The following is a 20,786-nucleotide window of genomic DNA, read 5'->3' as shown; positions in this document are numbered from 1 at the left end:
GAGCATCCCATTCTAGTTAATAACTCTCCTATTCTTCAGGGATTTGAAATGAATTTAGGAAAAATAAGCACGGTCTACTTCAACAGGCCTGTTGTTTCTTAAGACTCAGATGCTGGATAGAGTCTTAACATTGTTGTGTTTTTGCATTAAAAGCTGTTTATATACATGTGACATGGCTATTTTTGAAGAACTGCATTTTCAAGTAAGTAATTTGTAGTATTACTGGCTAATGTACTCAGTATATATTAGATGCAGCATATTTAATCTCAGGTTTTAGGTTTGACCTGATTTCTTATCTGTAATAAGTAATTTTTTCTGTATCTTTCAAAAGCTAGCTACTCCTATAGCAATAAAGTTTTGTATTTATATTCTGTAATCTATTCTATTGCACAGCTCTTTGAAACTGAAATTAAAGTATGAAGCCTGGGTTTTGATTTTAGAAGCTTAAGATTGTGTTCATGATGCACTTAATTTTAATTTTCCTCTCTCCTGTTTAGATCCAGATGAAGATCTATCAGGTACAATATCACTTGTTATGACCCAATGTTGTAAACGAATAAAGGACACAGTTCAGAAATTGGCTTCGGATCATAAGGACATCCACAGTAGTGTTTCTCGTGTTGGGAAAGCAATTGACAAGGTATTAAAAGTATTCATTTTATGCATTGGTATTTGGGTTTTTTCAGTCTATGGGTTGGAGCTAAATTGGGTCATGTGTACTTGATAGACATAAGTTAGACTTTAGATCACCATGACTAGCTCAGTTCCATAGATTTTAAAAAAAATAGCTCTGAAAATAACACAGTCTGCGTCAAAGCCCTAATGTTTAAAATGTATCAAAGTGAGCCATAGTGCTCTAAGAGAAACTGGAGGCACAATAAGAATACAGTCATGTTCAACAATTCCCTTTTAATTTCAGTGGAGCCTACATAGAACATTTCCCTGTAAATCAGGGATAGGCAACATTTTTGTCTGGGGGTTACAGTTCACTACAACAGCCAACTGAAGGTCCAGTGATATCCCCAGAAGGGGTTAGGCTGAAATTTTATGGCCAATTTTTTATGGGGTAGAGAGGGAGTTGTAAGAATGAATGTGATTATCCTCCCAGAGGCCTTGCACTCTCATTCCTGTTTTTATTTGAAAATATTTGACTCTAAAACTATGCTGTTAAAATTCAGCCTTTTATTGCCAAATTTCAGCATGTGACCTATTTTCTGGAGTTTGGGGGTTGGTATTAAGTAGTGTGAATGGGAGTAGTTTATCTCCCAGAAGCCTTGAGTTCCCATTCTTACCCTTATTTTTACAGCAATCTCACAATGCTGACATTTGCCATTTTGCCACTGGGTTCTGGCACCATGATCCTGTAGACCTTTAGGAATCCCATATAGATGATGGGAGGTTCTTGTGTGAACCATGGGTTACCAACCATCTCTGCTGTAGATTATACTTGAAGCTTAAGCTTTTCAAGCTATGTATTATGATGCTGTAAAGTTCACCCATGTACATATTACTTTATTGGCTATATAATGATATCAGCATCATTAACTACCATCTCTTAGTGACAAGTATGTTTGTAATATCTTACTTTAGGATTACTGATTTTCAGAGCTTCATTGCTAATTATTAATTAATAATTATGTAATAATTTTGTAACAATTTTATTTATATGCAGCATTTTAACCTTGCTCAGTGAAATATTTAATATTTTCAGATGTTACTTAATAAGCTGAAGCTTCATAGCGTAAATATAAATATTTCATGAAGTTAAATAATGCCTAAACCATGAATGAGAATGTGTTTTGTGAAAAATGTACTGATTCATTCCCTTGCAGTCTGTCAGGCCAAATAAAGCATTAGTAGATAGGAATTAGTGTTTCTCTAGGATAAAAATAAATAATTAAAATAAATATGCAGGTAATTGGAGCAAGTGTTAGTGGAAGATGATATTTTAATCATGGTTAAGAGAATGGGTAAGTACTTTTGTTTCTTCCTTCTTTCTGGAAGAATTTGTGCTAGAGAGGAGTAGATGAAAGGATGGAAAACACAATCCTGCGTTCTCCACATTTTTTAGCTACAGTAAAGGCAGGTTTGGCAATAGAGTGCCTATGGATTCCAGAATATTCATGATCTCTCTTTAATTTTTGAAGAATTATTTTAGTTTCAACATAAAAATAGCTGACATTTTGCAGTATTTTATGATTTTGGATAAGTGCATGTTGTGTGTGTATCTATATATGTCCAGACTGTTAATTCCTGAATTAAGGGGAGAAGCCTGTTGATAAGCTCAGGAAAAATAGGTAATAATGATTTTATGCATTACAGGATTTGGATAAGTAAGATAACTTAATAATTTTTAAAAGGTTCTAAAACTTTTATATTCAATGTGTACAGAAGTATGAGGACTATTTTGGTGAACGCTCCTTCCCTCCCAGCTTTTCATTTACATTAAAGTAACAAAAGTGTCTACCTAAGATGGCATGGAAGATGGCATAATGTTGTTTGAAATGTATGCAAACTTTCCTGACCTGGTTCACCCACATGTATTGAGACTACATGTGAAATTCTCAACCAGCATTGTCATTTAGAGTGTTGCGATCCTCTCAGGTTTCTTTTTTTTGGTGGTGGTGGGGGAGTTGTGGTCCTATGTAGACAGCCATGGAAATGGCCTTGAAATAACTATTGAGAAACTGTTACGTAAATAAAAAGGTAGGAAAATAGTATTAAGAAGGAACTCAGGCTGGCTTCTCCCTGATTCACTGGGGTATAAGAGAGGGGAGAGGAAAAGCACAACCAGGCTTACAAGATTCTGTTGCTATATGTCAATAAAGTATAGATTTAGTCTTCCTGTGGAATCCTGATCTGGTCTACCTCGTAGGGCTGATATTCTAATATATCTGCAAAGTGCCAAGTTGAGGAAGGCTGTTATTAAAGACACAAGATTTTTTTTTAATAGAGAAGGCTTTGATAACCTTTATTTGGCCTTTTGTTATCTAGTTTTAATAAGATGACATGACTGTTTACTGTATTTTGGTCAATAGGAGAGCTATTAAAATGTGCACCTAAGGTTACAGGATAACTGCCAATAAGTACCTAACTGTAGATGCCATTTGAGTCAGTATGTTAAGGTTAAGGCGTTTCTATAGTTGTGGGGAGACCTGTATTTTGTTTAGTCATTTTGTTTATATGGACATCCAAATTGCATAAGCTATTCTGCAAGTGAACCCAATTAAAAATCAATATAATAATGCAACATAAAAATAAGAATACACTAGAAGAAATGAAACAGTGGTAGCTAAGAATAACCATCAGCAATAACTAACAATATCTCACAGGTTCACTTAACTACCTGACCCCCATTTCTGGGAGAACAACTCCATCTTAGGAGCCTTTCAGAAGGCAAGTGGGGTCGGGCCCAATTTAATCTCAGAGGAAATGGTGTTCCAGGGAGCAGGCAAGTGACAGAAAAGGCATTTTCCTGGGTCCCACTCAGTGACATTCTTTAACAGATGGGACTTGGAGCATACCCCACTTGCCAGATGTGATGATAGGAGTAGAGACAGTCAGAAAAGCCAGTAGTGGTTAAGGTGCTGGCCTAGAAACCAGGAGACTGTGAGTTCTAGGCCTCCCTTAGGAGTGAAAGCTGGCTGGTGACTCCAGGCCAGTCACTCTCTCTCAGCCCAGCCCACCTCAGAGGGTTGGTGTTGTGGGGAAAATAGGCAGGGGTATTAGGTATGTTCACCGCCTTGAGTTGACCAAAATATATATTTTAAAAGGTGGGATAAAATAATAATAATAATTGCCTTAGGTGCAATCCCAAAACATCTGGAGCACCACTCAAACACCACTGGCATTGACAAAATTACCATCAGTCAATTGCAAAAGGCAGCTTTACTTGGAACATCCTGCAATGTTACCTTTAACACCATCAAACAATAACATCTGCCTATCCCAGGTCCTTGGTAGGTGGATAAAAATGCCAAATCCAGTCTAAACATCTGGCTGACAGCGCAACTAACCATAATTCCCTGGTGAGGCATTACCTTGATGATGTTGTGGGGCTTGAGTGCTCCGAGGAGGACGAGAGCTATGCTAGAGGTTCAACCATACTGGACAGGTCTCATCAGAGGAGCCAGACGAGTGTCTCTCCCATAAACAATGTAGTGAGACGTAATATACAGAAACCCATACCAGATCAGTTGTTGCCCAGGTCAACAAGGACCATGCTAGGTATTCTAGTTTCTGGACATCTGGTGACAAGTTGGCTGCAGGACTCAGGACTGTTGGCTGAGCAACCAGAGCCAGCTGCTGCAGAACTACTGGAAGAAAAGTTGTTTATCTGTTGCAAATATACAAAGACTAAAAACAAAAAAATAATCTGCTATTACAAATCAAGTCCAATGATAAGAGGATATCTGAAAAGAATGCGCCAGTTCTGGGGAAAAAAAATCCAGAATCAGAAATAACAGAATAGGCTAGCAGATCAACATGAATTGATAATACAAAGTAAAGTATTCAAAGAAGTAGAATTGGAAGAACTACCCAGGGCAAAGAAATTGAAGCCTTGCCAGAAGTAGCTCAGACAGTAGAGACAATCCAGGGGGAGTCAGTAGCAGTGGAAGCCAACATCACTATTAAATTGTTCTCATTCCCAAATCAGGCACCATCTCTTCTGCCTTCTCCTCAGAAAGAACAAAGCCTTCTAACTAAAAAGGAGATCAGATTGGAAAATAAAATCAGCATGCTAAGATCAGATGCATGCAAGCTAGAACAGATGAAAAAAAAGCTGAAAAACAAGAAGACCAAAGAATACCTGATCAAGAAATATCACCTAGAAACTAGGAAAATCAAAGAAGCACTGGAAATAATAAAGCAGCAAATAACAGCTATAGCCAAGAAGATCAGCAGATATGAAGCTCGAATTGCACACTATAGGCAGAGTCTCCACTTTCAGTCAGATCAGAAACCTTTCCACCAATCCATCAATGAAGCAGTCAATATCTGACAAAGAAGAAACAGTACAGTTCTGGATGCAGCTATGGGACAACCCAAAGAAATACGGCAAGAATGCAGCTTGGATAAAGGAGGTAGATAAGAATAAAAAAGCTGAAATGAAAAAACTTGTAATAACAGCAGAAGAACAAACTCAGGGAGGCAGTGAAGGACAGGAAAGTCTGGCACGATATGGTTCATGGGGTCACGAAGAGTTGAACATGACTTAACGACCGAACAACAACAAAGAATAAAAAAGAAGCTGAAATGAAAAAACTTGTAATAACAGCAGAAATGGTGGAGAAAAGAGCAAGGAAGATCAAGAATTGGTCAGCACCAGCTGAAGATGAACTGCATGGTTTTTGCTTGAAACATCTGACTGGTCTGCACTTACTCATTGCCAAGCAGTTTAACAACATATTGCAAAGATGTGAAATTGAAGATTGCTTAACATTTGGTAAAAACTACCTGATAATGAAAGATCCAGCAAAAGGGGCAGCACCAGGCAACTACAGGCTAACCACCTGCTTGCCAGTAACTTTCAAATTGCTAACTGGTGTGGTAGCTGATGCAGTCCAACAGCATCTAGTTGAAAACAAGTTCTTTCTATCTGAGCAGAAAGGAAACCGCTGAAACAACAGAGGGACAAAAGTTCAGCTCCTAATTAACAAGATGATTTTGGAAAACTGTAAGAGAAGGAAGACCAATTTGAATGTAGCTTGGGATGATGACAAGAAGGCACTCAATTCCCTGCCACATGATTGGATAATCAAATGCCTAGAAATAACAGGAGTCAGTAGAAACATCAGAAGCTTTGTGCAAAGATCAGTGGCAAAATGGAAGACACAGTTGCTGGTCAACAGTGATAGACTGGGAGAGGTTAACATCACGAGAGGAATCTTACAAGAAGACTCACTATCACCACTACTGTTTGTCATCACATTGATTCCTCTATCAACAATACTGAACAAGTCAGGCCATGGCTATCAAACATCAAAAACAACTGCCAGGCTATCCCACCTCCTTTACATGGAGTTGTATGGAAAAACACCATCTGAAATGGAATTGCTGCTCAACACTGTCTGAATATACAGCCAAGATATTGCAATGGAGTTTGGACTGGACAAATGTGCCACTTTTACCATCAGTAGGGGAAAAATAGTGAAAACTGAAGGAATCAAGATGCCTTATGGAAATAACATCAAGAGTCTGGATGAAGAAGATCACTACAAATACCTGGGCATCCTTCAGGTTGACAACATCAAGCACACTGAAGTCAAGAAGAAGGTTAGTAGTGAATACATCATGAGTGTGAAAAAGATTTTAAAGTCCAAACTCAGTGGCAGAAATACCATCAAGGCAATTAACACCTGGCAATTCCAGTCATTTGATATACAGCTGGAATAGTGGACTGGACTCAAGCTGAACTAAAAGCCCTGGATAGGAAGACCAGAAAAATAATTATAATGAATCATGCTCTTCATCCATGCAGCGATATTGACAGACTCTGCTTACCAAGGAGCACAGGTGGGCATGGAATGTTACAAATACACCAGACAGCTGAAGAAGAAGAAAGGGCATTGGAAGAATATCTGAAGGACAGTGAAGAAGTTGCAACTGAAACTAGTACACCATGAAGGCTTACTGAATACTGAAGAGACCAAACTGGCCTACAAGAAAGACCAAATGAAGAATAGAAAAGAGTCATGGCAAGGCAAAGTATTACATGGCCAGTGCACAAGAAAACTTGCAGGCAAAGCAGATAACAACAAGACCTGGCAATGGCTAAGAGCAGAAAAGTTGAAGAAGGAGACAGAGGGGCTAATTCTGGCTCCACAAGACAAAGCCTTAAGAACAGTTGCATACAAAGCCAGAATTTGAGAAGACAGCAACAGACAGCAAATGCCACCTCTGCAAAGAAGCTGAAGAAACAGTGGAGTACCTAGTCAGCTGCTGCAAGATTGCAAGACTGACTACAAACAACAGCATGACAAAGTAGCAGTAATAGTGCATTGGAATATCTGCAAGAAATACCTTTTGCTTGCAAGCAAGAACTGGTGGGACCACAAAATGGACAAAGTAATAGAAAATGAAGACGCTAAAGTGCTCTGGGACTTTAGAATTCAAACAGACAAGCACCTGCCACATAACTTCCCAGACTTAACAATTGTTGATAAGAAAGACAAAAAAGTCTGGATAGTGGACATTGCAATACCTGGAGACAGCAGAATAGAAGAGAAAGAACTGGAGAAAACCACAAAATACAAAGACCTGCAAATAGAAATAGAACAACTGTGGCAAAAGAAAACAAAGATAGTACCAGTAGTAATAGGTGCCTTGGCTGCAATCCCAAAACATCTGGAGTGCCACTATTGGCATTGACAAAATCACCATCAGTCAATTGCAAAAGGCAGCTTTACTTGGAACAGCTTACATCCTGAGTTGATACCTTTAACGCTGTCCAACAACATCTGCCTATCCCAGGTTCTTGGGAAGGACTTGATAGGTTAAAAATCCCAAATCCAGTCTAAACATCTGGCTGACTGTGCAGCCCACAATGATTATCATTATTATTAATGGAGCAAATGGGAAAAAATTTCCCCGGGGTCTGAAAGGATCCACCTCAGGGAGCAATTTTTGTGTAAATGAGGTAAAGCAAGCATCATATGTAGAACACATTACTGGTACAGTGGGGCAAAAAAGTATTTAGTCAGCCACCAATTGTGCAAGTTCTCCCACTTAAAAAGATGAGAGAGGCCTGTAATTTTCATCATAGGTATACCTCAACTATGAGAGACAAAATGGGGGGGAAAATCCAGAAAATCACATTGTCTGATTTTTAAAGAATTTATTTGCAAATCATGGTGGAAAATAAGTATTTGGTCACCTACAAACAAGCAAGATGTCTGGCTCTCACAGACCTGTAACTACTTCTTTAAGAGGCTCCTCTGTCCTCCACTCGTTACCTGTAGTAATGGCACCTGTTTGACCTTGTTACCAGTATAAAAGACCCCTGTCCACAACCTCAAACAGTCACACTCCAAACTCCACTATGGCCAAGACCAAAGAGCTGTCGAAGGACACCAGAAACAAAATTGTAGACCTGCACCAGGCTGGGAAGACTGAATCTGCAATAGGCAAGCAGCTTGGTGTGAAGAAATCAATTGTGGGAGCAATAATTAGAAAATGGAAGACATACAAGACCACTGATAATCTCCCTTGATCTGGGGCTCCACGCAAGATCTCACCCTGTGGGGTCAAAATGATCACAAGAACGGTGAGCAAAAATCCCAGAACCACACGGGGGGACCTAGTGAATGACCTGCAGAGAGCTGGGACCAAAGTAACAAAGGCTACCATCAGTAACACACTACGCTGCCAGGGACTCAAATCCTGCAGTGCCAGACGTGTACCCCTGCTTAAGCCAGTACATGTCTGGGCCCGTCTGAAGTTTGTTAGAGAGCATTTGGATGATCCAGAAGAGGATTGGGAGAATGTCAGATGAAACCAAAGTAGAATGTTTTGGTCTAAACTCAACTCGTTGTGTTTGGAGGAGAGAGAATGCTGAGTTGCATCCAAAGAACACCATACCTACTGTGAAACATGGGGGTGGAAACATCATGCTTTGGGGCTGTTTTTCTGCAAAGGGACCAGGACGACTGATCCGTGTAAAGGAAAGAATGAATGGGGCCATGTATCGTGAGATTTTGAGTGAATATCTCCTTTCATCAGCAAGGGCATTGAAGATGAAATGTAGCTGGGTCTTTCAGCATGACAATGATCCCAAACACACCGCCCGGGCAACGAAGGAGTGGCTTTGTAAGAAGCATTTCAAGGTCCTGGAGTGGCCTAGCCAGTCTCCAGATCTCAACCCCATGGAAAACCTTTGGAGGGAGTTGAAAGTCTATGTTGCCCAGCGAAAGCCCCAAAACATCACTGCTCTAGAGGAGATCTGCATGGAGGAATGGGCCAAAATACCAGCAACAGTGTGTGAAAACCTTGTGAAGACTTACAGAAAACGTTTGACCTCTGTCATTGCCAACAAAGGATATATAACAAAGTATTGAGATGAACTTTTGATATTGACCAAATACTTATTTTCCACCATGATTTGCAAATAAATTCTTTAAAAATCAGACAATGTGATTTTCTGGATTTCCCCCCCCCCCCCCATTTTGTCTCTCATAGTTGAGGTATACCTATGATGAAAATTACAGGCCTCTCTCATCTTTTTAAGTGGGAGAACTTGCACAATTGGTGGCTGACTAAATACTTTTTTGCCCCACTGTAACTTATGTTTAGCTAATACTAGGCAGTGTGATTGGTAGATCCATAGTGCAACATTTGGGATGGGAGAGAAAAAAGCATAAGGATATTTCGTATGTTTTAGAAGAGAAACTGATCTTTGTTACCTTGGATAGTTTCCCTGGAGCTTTATTGGTAATACATAGCTTACGTGAGATCTAACTATTTTTATAAAGATGTTTATGAAAGCAGTTTAATAATAAAGTCCTAAAGAGTAAACACTGTGTTTTAAAGAGGATTATTATTTTTTCTAAAAGTGATTTCTTTATGAAAAACACATTAGCACATTTTTTGGAGATAACTGATCTGTCCAATAACTATTACCAATGCTTGCTGCCTCCATATACTTATAGGTAGTCGTTGGTTAATGATGGCAATTAGGACTGGAATTTCTGTCATTAAGCGACATCATAAAGCACAACATAACATGACTGTATCACTTAGTGACCACAGTTCTGGCACCCCCCAGTTGCCATTGTTAAGCAAATCAGTGCAGGTAATTAAGCGAGGATGTCATGTGGTTGCCATTTGCAACCTCATGCCGGTTTCCCCATTGACTTTGCTTGTAGGAAGCTGGCAAAGAAAGTTGCAAATGGCAGCCACGTGGCCATGGGACACTGAGACAACCGGAACTCCAAGGACCAGTCATTAAGTACCATTCATTTAGCGCTGTTGCAGGTTTGAATGATCCCTGAACAAATGGTTATAATGGAGGACAACCTGTATATACTTACATGCAGTTATTTTATTGTAAATATGATGGTGTTGTAACATAAGTCTTGTAACATAAAAAACCATTGCTTGTAACATAAGTCTTGTAAAACAAAATACTGTAGTAAAGATATTAAATACTTTAAACAATTTTAGTACAGTATAGCCTCTGAGGTGATTTAAAACATGGTTCAATTTGAAATCAACATGTAATGGTTATTAATATACAATTAACATGAATGCTTACAAAGTAATACAGATATTGGTTTTAATAGTATTTGAACTTAGCCACTTTTGGTTATTTAAGTAATTATTAACAAAAACACCTTTTTTACCCCTTGTTATTTAATTGCTTTCTTTCATATGATTTCCAATTTTAATAAGTTTTCCATTTAAGACTCCAGAGTGATATCATTCCAGTTTTGCAGGCATTTATTATATGTTTGTCTTGTGACTTCAATTCTGAACAGAGCGTTTGGAAATGTGTTTACAAAAGTCATTAAGCAATCTGGGAACTTTTAGGCTTGTAAGATATTCCCAAAGCACCTCTGGTTCAGACATAAAGAAAAAAGTATATACATGATTATAAATATGTTCTGCTCACAGAACAAAATCTTTTGTATTATTATGTGAGTTGGTTTAAGCATCTTTATGGGACGATAGAGTGTAAAAAAAAGTTTAAAATAATATTTTGAGCTTTGTATTCATTGCACAGAGAAGAGTGGCACTTACTGAAATCAGATGTCTTTAGTGTGTCTTCAAACCAAAGGCCTTCAGTTATATTATAACCTGGTTGAAACCAATCCTATTAGAGTAGAAATATAACCTGAAACATATAATTTAAATGCTGCTGATTATTACAATAGTTATAAATCAGAATCCTTTTTGTATAATATGATCTGCTCACCTCATAAGATATGTAGTTGAAACCCATACCATATATGAAAATTGTCTGGATTCATAAGTACTTTCTGAAATTACTTGTCTTTATTCTGATAATTTATTTTTTATATTTTAGGGTTTGATTGAAACTAATAAGAATATTAAAAATATCATGCTAGCCACAGCTCACATACCCTCCTCCCCCATTCCAAATGTTCAAATAATAGTTTAGTTTCTGTTTTATTTAATATTGTCAGAATGTAACAAATTTTAACTAATTTCAACTACAAAATTGGGGAGGAGGGGAGATTATGCACAGATCTACTATGATTCACTCTTATCATGGTAAATGATTATTTGGTTTAGCATGATATTTGAACATGGTCGCAGTGGCTAGGCTGGAGCTCTTCATATTGGCTTCCCCTCAAAATGGAATTAGCAACCCTAAACAAGGCCACTGTACAACCACTCACTGATACAGTTAGAGAGAAGTAAAAGCGTTTTGCCTTTTTTACTGCCACTGCCACTCTAAGTGTTACTTCTGTTACTTCACCTTCTGAATTTCCTGACTAAATCAAGGAGTCAACTGGGATTGGTCAACGGGGCCATTTGGGAGTGATTTCATCAAGAGCCCAGCTTGCCTTGCATTGCTGTGGCCAACAAGGATTTTGATGAATTTGCCTACCAAATTTTTGGGAAACTCCTCAAGACATTTCAGAAACTATTGGATCCATAAGATGCTGGGGGAAGACCAGTTGAATAGGTTGTGTCTTGCAAAGGTTGTGGGTGGCTTGTCTAATCTCATATGGACCAGGAAGTGATCTGACCAAGTCAAAGGGGTGGTAGAAATTCCCTCTGTAACCAGATGACAAGACAGGTGCTGTGAGGTAAATAGGATTGATTTATATTTTCTTACAAGATTAAGTAAAAAAAAGAAACAAGAATGTACAATAATCAATGATCCAAAAGGCATTTTTGTATAGAAGAGCAAATGAAAGATATTTGGAAATCTTAGCAAGTGAGTCCAGTCATATCCCTTGATGAAAACTAGTATCCTCTGCCTGCAGTGTTCATCCTCTTCCACAATGCCTTACATAAATTAAATGTGAATATGTCGAGTTCTTCATTTTATTTATGGGGATAGTGGAAAAGAATTTGGAGCCTCTTCTGCCTATCTGCAATTTTAAAATATGGCTGAATGTAGAAGATAATTTAGTAATGGATGCAAGGGTTTGAAAGTGCAGATATTGACATTTATCTAAATAAAATAAAATCAGAAGAATTTGTTTCTTCTAGACTTAATTATCCTTTTTCACTTCACAGAATTTTGACTCTGACATTAGCAGTGTCGGAATAGATGGATGTTGGCAGGCTGATAGCCAGCGGATTCTGAACGAAGTTATGGTTGAACACTTTTTCCGGCAAGGAATGTTAGACGTAGCTGAGGAGCTTTGTCAGGTAATTGCAACTAGAATATTGAGGCAAAATAAATCTTTTATCTAATAATTGTAGAGAGATACTAATGTGAAAAATACTCTGTTAATTAATAGATATGGGCTATGACTTTTTTTTTTTCCAGGAGTCTGGACTTTCTATAGACCAAAGTCAAAAGCAACCATTTGTGGAGCTCAACCGAATATTGGAAGCACTTAAAGTTAGAGTTCTGAGACCTGCATTAGAGTAAGTTATTCAGCTTTTTGGGGAATCTTTAGATAAAATCTAAAAAATACTGAAAGCTTCTCCTTTAATAAATGTGTGTATTCTTGGGTTTAAAGGTAAATAAATGTGTACTAAATCTCACCTATTCTGCCTGAACTGAAATCCAGGGCTCAGGTAACTCTAATATGTAGCAAGAGCTGTCCTTCTTCCATAGGAAATGGCACCTTCTGAGTAAGTAGTCAATACCAGTCAAATAGTAAAGTACACTCATAAAGTGTTAAGCTGAGGCCTGCAGCTGAGAACTAACCCAAAGGTAAAGTGACAGAACGCTCTTCAAGCTTGTGTTCTTTTGGTACTCCAAGCACCATATATTTATTTGTCAAATTTATATAGCCGCCCATCTCACAAAACAAGTGTACAACAATGGAAGATTCTGATGGAGGATTCTGAGATACATTGTATGACAGTTGATTACTAATTACGCAGCTTTGTCCATGTAGAACAGCCAAGAGTTCTAGAAGAATGGCCCATTCTGTTGATTAAATTATGGTTTCTGTATTACCTGGGACTCTGAACTTCTAAGAAAATGATTATGCAGAATGTGGAATCGGTTTCTTGAAAAGTCTGAGCTCCTGACCTGATTCATAGGTGTCAAATCTTCTGTTTCCACTGAGTCATGGACTACTTACTCTTTACAGTAATGTCAGCATCTTGTATAGGCTGAGGTTTTGCCTTGTTTATTTAATTCAATTTAGATACTACCTGATTCCAACTGGCTCTGGGCAGTTTACAAACATTAATAGAAAAACCAGTACAAATAGGTCTAGACCAGTTTTCTCCAGGGTTCTCTGTAACTGCAGACTGACCACTTTTCAAAAACCTTCCCCTGAAAGAGAAGGTTGGAGACAGGATGATACTTGTCTAAAATCACTGGGTCCAAAGCTGGCCTGTTGCAAGGGGCACACCGCTGCCTCCTTCAAGGCCGAAGACACTGGCCCTTCTCTCAACAGGACTGAACCCAACTACAGATCATCTCCCTGGACACTTTAACAACCCAGGGGAGACCTGGGTCCAATAAACAGGTGGCCAAACAGAGCAGATAACCCTGTCAATGTTCCCTGCCGGCTTCCCACAAGCAAAGTCAATGGGGAAGCTGGCAGGGAAGGTCGCAAGTCGCTTCCACCGCTTTTTCTACAGATCCTGGGGAACTCGTACGCTGTAGCGCCCACCTGGACATGCTTGTGTGGGGCTGTGGCAGCCGCCTGCACACCCTCCCATCCCTGGCAGCAGCCACCCCTGGTCTGGCTGTGTTTGTGTAGTGCCACAGCAGCCGCTCGCATGCCCTCTCACCCTCTGGAGCACCTACCCCACACCTGGCTGTGCTCTCACTGCAGCAGCCACTTACCTGCTTGCTGGCCTGCTTGCGAGCTGCCTGGGACTCGCGACTTCCTGCCAGCTTCCCCACTGACTTTGCTTGTTGGAAGCTGGCAGGAAGTCATGAGGATGTCCTTGCTTAACGACCCACGATCGTTGCTTAATGATGCCAATGAGGACTGCCAGGATTGCTGTCGCTAAGTGTTGCAGTCATGTGACATCGTGCTTTACAACTGCATCACTTACCAATGGAAATTCTGGTCCCAATTACTGTCATTAACTGAGGACTAGTTGTATAAAGGAAGGCCCCTAAAAAGTTATCAAGGCTGTTACATCTGTTCTTAAATTTCTAAAAATGTTGGTCCCTTACTACTACCCATGCAAGCCTCCCTTATGCTAGGCTATTCCTTATTCCAAACTATAAATTTTCACACTGCTTTTCTAAGTTATCACTTGTGCCATTCCAAATTACTTTTTATGTAGTTGGGTACAATAAATAGACATATACAGAAAGAAAAGACAACTTTTCTTTCAAGTGTTTTTGCCTCCTTCTGTCTTCCAAATTTTTCTCTGCTTTGGCAGTAAATGCCTTTACCTCACAGATAACTGTACTTTCTAAGAAAACATTCTGACATTTGTTATGATACGGCAGTTATTTAGAATCTCCTTATAGCTGCCATTTCATGTGCCCACAAAGATTTATCCTATTTTCACACAAGTCTTCTCAGTTGGGAACTTCCAAGTATAAGGAGCAACTTTGTATAAAGGCATTTTCTCTCACCTTTCCCAGGAATAAACTTACCTGGGAGAGTCCAGAAAATCACAAATGAGTAAATGTGTGGGAAAACTTGAGATGTATCCAGCTTCCTTCTCTCCTTCCTTTGATATTGTTAGAAATACTGTACATTTGGAGCCCTTTTAGGATTCGTACTTACAGTATTCTGTGCTACTCACAGCTTTTTCCAATATTGCTTAACAAGAAGGCCCCTTAGTAACTTTAAGGATTCCAAAGATTTCTTAAGTTCTACTACAGTACATCAGTTCTTCTGCTTTGGGATGGCAGGAGTCTTGCAACAGTTGCTTTGAAATAAATAGAGTTGGCATGGGGAGAGAAACTCATGTCCCTCTCAGCCTTGGAGAAAGAGTTGTAATAGCCAGTACAATTCTTCCATAGGGTCAAGATGAAATAATTCCCTGCTCTCCAAACCTGTTTTTAATACATTCTCCAGACTTTCCCTGAGAGAGGGTTTGGATGTGACTGTGTGGAAAAGGATCCTAAAGTTTTGATATCCTCAGAACTCCTTCTTGGAAGATAGCCAGTGGAACTTCAGCAACCTCCATTTAACCTGAGATGTATCAAACCGCAACCCATCCTTGTTTTAATTACAGTTTTGGAACTGATGAGTAAGGTTGTTGTGAGATTAGGACGTCAGAGATTAACAGAAACTAGGGTCACTGAAATTGATAATGATTTCCATTCCAGTTCTGTATTGGAACCAGTCCTGCAGCACTCTTGTATTTAAGGATTGCTTCAAATAACAGAGTGTTTCTTGGAAGTTTCTTGGAAGTTTCATGTTTACTTATCATACATATCTGAACCAAGTTACTAATAGTTGGTTATTGGGTAGTATTAATATGGAAAAAAAGTTAACAGCCCTGCAAATAGAATAGCTGTTTATTCAGAAAATATTTTATCAACTCCTTTGCTTATGTGGAGATAATCTAGGCCCATTAAGACCCAGTGGGGAAAATGTCAACTTCTTGGTGTTAATAAAAATATCTCTTATCTGCTTCCCTAGAGACCATTCTTATTTGGCACAGGACTGTAAGTGAATAGTTATTTACAAACCAAAGGCATTTCTCTGGAACTCTGGTCTGGCTCTAACTGGATGGCAGCTATCAGGAACTGTTACGCCACAGTTTCTATGAAATGATTTCTAAATAGCAAGCTGCACTGCAAAATAATAGACATTGATTTTGAAATTTCACTTTGCAGGCTAAATCCAAGATGCCTGTACTGGAGAAAGTAGTGTTATTCTACCTCCGGCGTAGCTTGCTGGTGCTAATATATAAGAAATATAGTAAATAACATTATTTTAGTGCAAATATATTTAGGCAAAGGTCAAATAAGTAAATCATTATCCTAATTAAGGTAAACTTGTTTTTATTTTCTTAAAATTAATTATCCCATTATTTCTTAGGTGGGCTGTTTCGAACAGAGAAATGCTTATGACACAGAATAGTTCCCTAGAATTTAAGCTGCATAGATTATATTTTATTAGTTTATTAATGGGTGGAACTGCAAACCAGAGAGAAGCATTGCAGTATGCAAAAAACTTTCAACCATTTGCTCTCAATCATCAGAAAGGTAAGCAACATCAAATACTATGTGCCAGACACCAAACTGTATTTGAGGTTAAAAGGTGTATGTATTGAATACTCTACTGATATTTTATTGGCCCAAATAGTTTTGTTGCTCTGTTCAGATGTTTGTGCTTACAAATCAATTTATTTACAAATGTTAGTGCTTTTGTCTAGTCCTATAAAAAGAAACATTAGAGATAGAACGTGAAGCCTTTTCTTTAGAAGGCTTTTCCCCAAGGATGTTTTTTTGGTATCTGAATCTGAGAGCTACTTTAACCCAGCCAAGGTCTCAATCAATGGAGGTTTTACTGCCCTGTTCATTTTCCTTTTAGAGAAAACATTTTCTCACTGCCAAATTATAAATCTATTTTTGGATTCCTGTCCATCCTTAGAAGTATTTTGTTTTCCAGCAAAGCAGAGGACTGCTCTTCATGAAATAAATGCAAAAACACACTTATTCTTCACTTAGTTCTATTTAAGAATTAAACATTTGTTTACATATCTCACTAAAGAGAACTGCCTATTCTTAAAGTAACTATTGATTTTTTATGTAACTCTGTAAGCGCCTGTGGCCAGTGCTTTTGAACTATCCAGATCCTGTTTTTTTGAGGAATTTTATCTTTGTTCTGATGTATTTGTTCACTTGCAGATTGTGAATCAGAACATGAGACTGAAAAATAAAGGCATTAAAGAAAATAATAGGGCTTCTTCTTGAAATTTTCTCATTGTCTGCATGGATGTCTGGTATAGGTATAAAAGAAAACAGAGTCAAATAAAATTTTATTTGGGCTACCTAGAGAGTTCTAAAGATACAAATCTTGAGTGTAATTATAACCATAATTAAGCTTCATAGAAGCACATTTCTACTTTTCCTTCTGAAGCACCATGTGGAGGAGATTAAAAAACTTTAACTTTTAAGAACTGTGAATGCAAAAAAACAAAAGAAAGCATCTACAGCTATCTTTGAACTCTTTAGGTGGTCCTTTAGGCCACATATTGAACAGTTTCTAAAATGTCATATATATTAATTGTGGTTGATAATGAATTGAATAATTTCATTATCAATAATTGAATTGAATGAGTTGAATAATAAGATATTACTAGTGAATTTTCATTTTTTATCTGTTCCATATATATTAAAATTATGCTTCTTTTTAGAATAAAGACTCACACTTCAATATAATTGTGTGTGTATGTGTGTGTTATAAAATAATTAAATTATAAATTGTTATCTTTTACAGATATTCAAATTTTGATGGGAAGCCTGGTATACCTGAGGCAAGGAATTGAAAATTCTCCATATGTCCATTTACTAGATGCAAATCAGTGGGCAGACATCTGTGATATCTTTACGAGGGATGCTTGTGCATTATTGGGACTCTCAGTTGAATCACCTCTTAGTGTTAGGTATGGCTTGTTTCATATTACATGCTTTTTCTGGCTGGATTATCTACTTTTTTTAAACAAAATGCTATGATTTTTCATACATTCCAATTTTATTAACAATTCCAAATTTATTAACAAAAATAAAATCCAGCCCTCCAAGTTAAAACCAGGAATCAGCATAAACAACATAAAAGTCTTAAAGAACTGGCTAAAAAATATCTGTTTTGAACCTCTTTCTAAACTGAACAAAAGATGAGATTAGCCTCATCTTCAAGTGCAGGTCATTCCATAATATATATCAGAAAAGATTGAAAGCAATTGCATCCTTGACAGAGCCTGCAAAAAATATCATGTACTATATGGATGCTATGGCAGCCCTGCAAGGATAGGGTTGATTAACCCCATCATTTCAAATTATTTGGAATATGTGGCCTCCTGAGAGTTAATTGCTGGGTTAATCAAAAACAAGTTGTGAAAGAAGTTGATATATGTACTTTTCGATCAATCCTAATCAGGTGGTTGCTTTTCTGCCTGAGCTGCTTCAGAGAACTGTTTATGGTTTGAGATGATTGCAAGCTGTTTATTGAACTGCCTGGAAAAGGCTCGCTTTTGCCTGGATTTGTGAGGTTTCATAAACAGGCTGCGTTTTGTGAAGCTGAAAGAGTCGAAGAGTTGGGTACTGTTGCCATTAACTATGGTGTTGGCAGCCTTCTGTCCCATCCTAGACAAGTGTGGTATGGTGTGCTTTATGCAAGTTTATTAGTGTAAAGAGATTGTTGTGAATTATGTATTAGGCTGCTTCAAATGAGTTTTTGTACCTTGCTATTTTATTTTTAGCTTTGCCTTAATTTTGGCCAATCATGAAAATGAGGTTGTACATTATTTAGGCCAGCTATGTGTATATTTTTCAAAGCTATTTCCATAAGATGCAGTTTGCTTTTGAAGTAAATTTGATTTTGCATTACATTTGAGTATTGTTATTCTACAATGGGAACTTTATATACAAAAGGTAGCATGGTGAATACATGATGTTATTTTGGTTCTATTTTAAATGAGTATCTGAAGAATAGCCATTGTTCTAGTAAGCTTCTTACATTATTTGACCACACTGATAGCATTCTTAATATAATTCAGAATATGTTATCATATTTACTCAAAAAGAAGATTACTACTAATGTAAGACAACCCTTCCACCATAAAAGGAAAAGTAGATAGAAAAAGATAAACAAATACAGATGACTGTGCAGTGCCACCATTTTCCATGTTGTCAACTCAGGGTTGCCAGCTCCACATGAAAGTAATCCTGGAGATTTCTCTTTCCCCAAGCAATAAATATGTCCATATCATACACTTGTCAACACTTCCAAAACAGGGAAGGGCCCGGATAGTGATAATAACAAAAACAACAATAATAGAACTAAAATTATCTGCCTATAAAGTAAGATACTCCATTTATAGAATGCATTGAACCCCACTTTTTTTATACAGTCTCTCACACAGACCAGTTTTACACACTGTACTCACAAGTACATAAGCACACATTCCCTTCCCTCCTTTTATAGAAATAGAAAAGTTTGGAAAAGAGATAAAGAGGAAGGAGTAGTTGCCCTAATAAGAGAGGAAGGAAAAGGAAGGGAGGCAAACTGAATGGAAGTGAGGTAAAGGGAAGAGGTAAGTGAACAGATAAGTAAGAAAAGAGAGAGAAAATACATGTTACAAAATAATTACATTCATCATGCAAACAGTCCCTCTCAAGCAATTGCTGATCCTCAGCTTATCCTCAAACACATTCAAACTAAAGTCTGCATAATTCATTCTTCTATTCATTGGGGTCAGCATCTTCTGTTCTCAGCAAATGTAAGATAATCCCCTCCTACCCCATAACCCAATTCATAGCTAATTATCTGGGGGGGGGGGAATCCTCCTTTTGGGTAAATACAATACTTATTAACTACTACAAGAGAAGTTTTACAGTATTAAACTTGAAGGTGATATTTTGCTTTCTTCAGCTTTTCAGCAGGTTGTGTAGCATTGCCAGCTCTAATTAATATAAAAGCTGTGATAGAACAAAGACAGTGCACTGGTGTTTGGAATCAGAAAGATGAATTACCAGTGAGTAATTTTTTGTATTCCAATAGACAATGATTGTGATAATTGCTTGCCTGGAATAGGAATTATTTCCATAATGTAAATACTTGAATTATAGCCTTGCACAAATCATATTGTAACTTGAATTTTATTTTTCTTATGAATGCCTAAAATGTGAATGTGCTAGCAAAATATATTTTAGAGTAATTAATGTTTTATTTTTTATTATGTAATGTGATCAATTTAATTTACAGGTAAGCAATATCTGGAGTTGTTTGTTTATAGTGATAAGTGGTTCTAACACATTGGTAGAATTGTCCTTATAAGACAACACACATGGGAGAAGATCATAGGTTGAATCTCCAGATTTTAGTAAATTAACAGGAAACCCCATAATGCTGTAATACTTTGTTCAAAAGCCATCTTAATTAGTCATTATTAGATTTATTTGCAAATTACTTACAAAGAAATTCTGTGATTAAGAATTAATGTTTTATAGCCCACAAAATAAACTATTTGATGTTTGTTTTATGTATATTAAAATAAACTAGGGTTTAGTGTTTTGTCTAGATTTTGTTTTATTATTTAGCACCATTAGTATGTCTTGTGAAAGCCAGTTTAGCGTAGTGGTTAAAGGCATCAGGCTAGAACAAGGAGACTGTGAGTTGTAGTACTGCCTTAGGCATGAACCCAGCTGGTTGATTTTGGACCAGTCACTTTTTCTCACCCCTAGGAAGAAGGCAATAGCAAACTACATCCCAAAAATGTTGCCAATAAAAATGCATGCAATTATCCATGTAGTCACCAGGAGTCAAGATTGACTCAAAAATGTACACATATACCCAAAAGTACATCTGGCACCTTGCAGAGTATTGGTTCCATCCTAAATTTTAAGCAGCAGTTCAATTTTTGATGATTTTAAATAATAGAGGAAGGAAGAGAAGAGGAATCCAGGTGTCAGAAAACGACAGACACGGGTTCGGTTGTCCAGTAGACAGAAGTTTTTATTGGGCACGTTTGCAAAGGTG

The 20,786-nt window shown here is 37.7% G+C and overlaps 1 protein-coding gene across 2 annotated transcripts in view; it reads left to right on the top strand.

Moving 5' to 3' along the window:
* RMND5A (required for meiotic nuclear division 5 homolog A) overlaps positions 1–20,786 on the top strand; it is a 37,887-nt gene that overhangs the window by 3,166 nt on the left and 13,935 nt on the right. For both annotated transcript variants that reach the window (XM_007427616.3, XM_007427614.4), the window contains exons 2-7: positions 498–640; positions 12,211–12,345; positions 12,467–12,567; positions 16,122–16,288; positions 17,526–17,691; positions 19,680–19,782. In XM_007427616.3, coding sequence (XP_007427678.1) covers positions 536–640; positions 12,211–12,345; positions 12,467–12,567; positions 16,122–16,288; positions 17,526–17,691; positions 19,680–19,782 — 777 coding nt within the window. In that variant the 5' untranslated portion in view covers positions 498–535. The remainder of the gene's footprint in view (positions 1–497; positions 641–12,210; positions 12,346–12,466; positions 12,568–16,121; positions 16,289–17,525; positions 17,692–19,679; positions 19,783–20,786) is intronic.

Source organism: Python bivittatus, unplaced genomic scaffold (assembly GCF_059951505.1).
Source record: "Python bivittatus isolate LINGU-HERP-01145 unplaced genomic scaffold, Pbiv_v1 ctg000000_np1212, whole genome shotgun sequence".
Lineage (NCBI taxonomy): Eukaryota > Metazoa > Chordata > Lepidosauria > Squamata > Pythonidae > Python > Python bivittatus.
The sequence above is the reverse complement of the archived record's forward strand: the minus strand, read 5'-3'. Positions and strand labels throughout refer to the sequence as shown.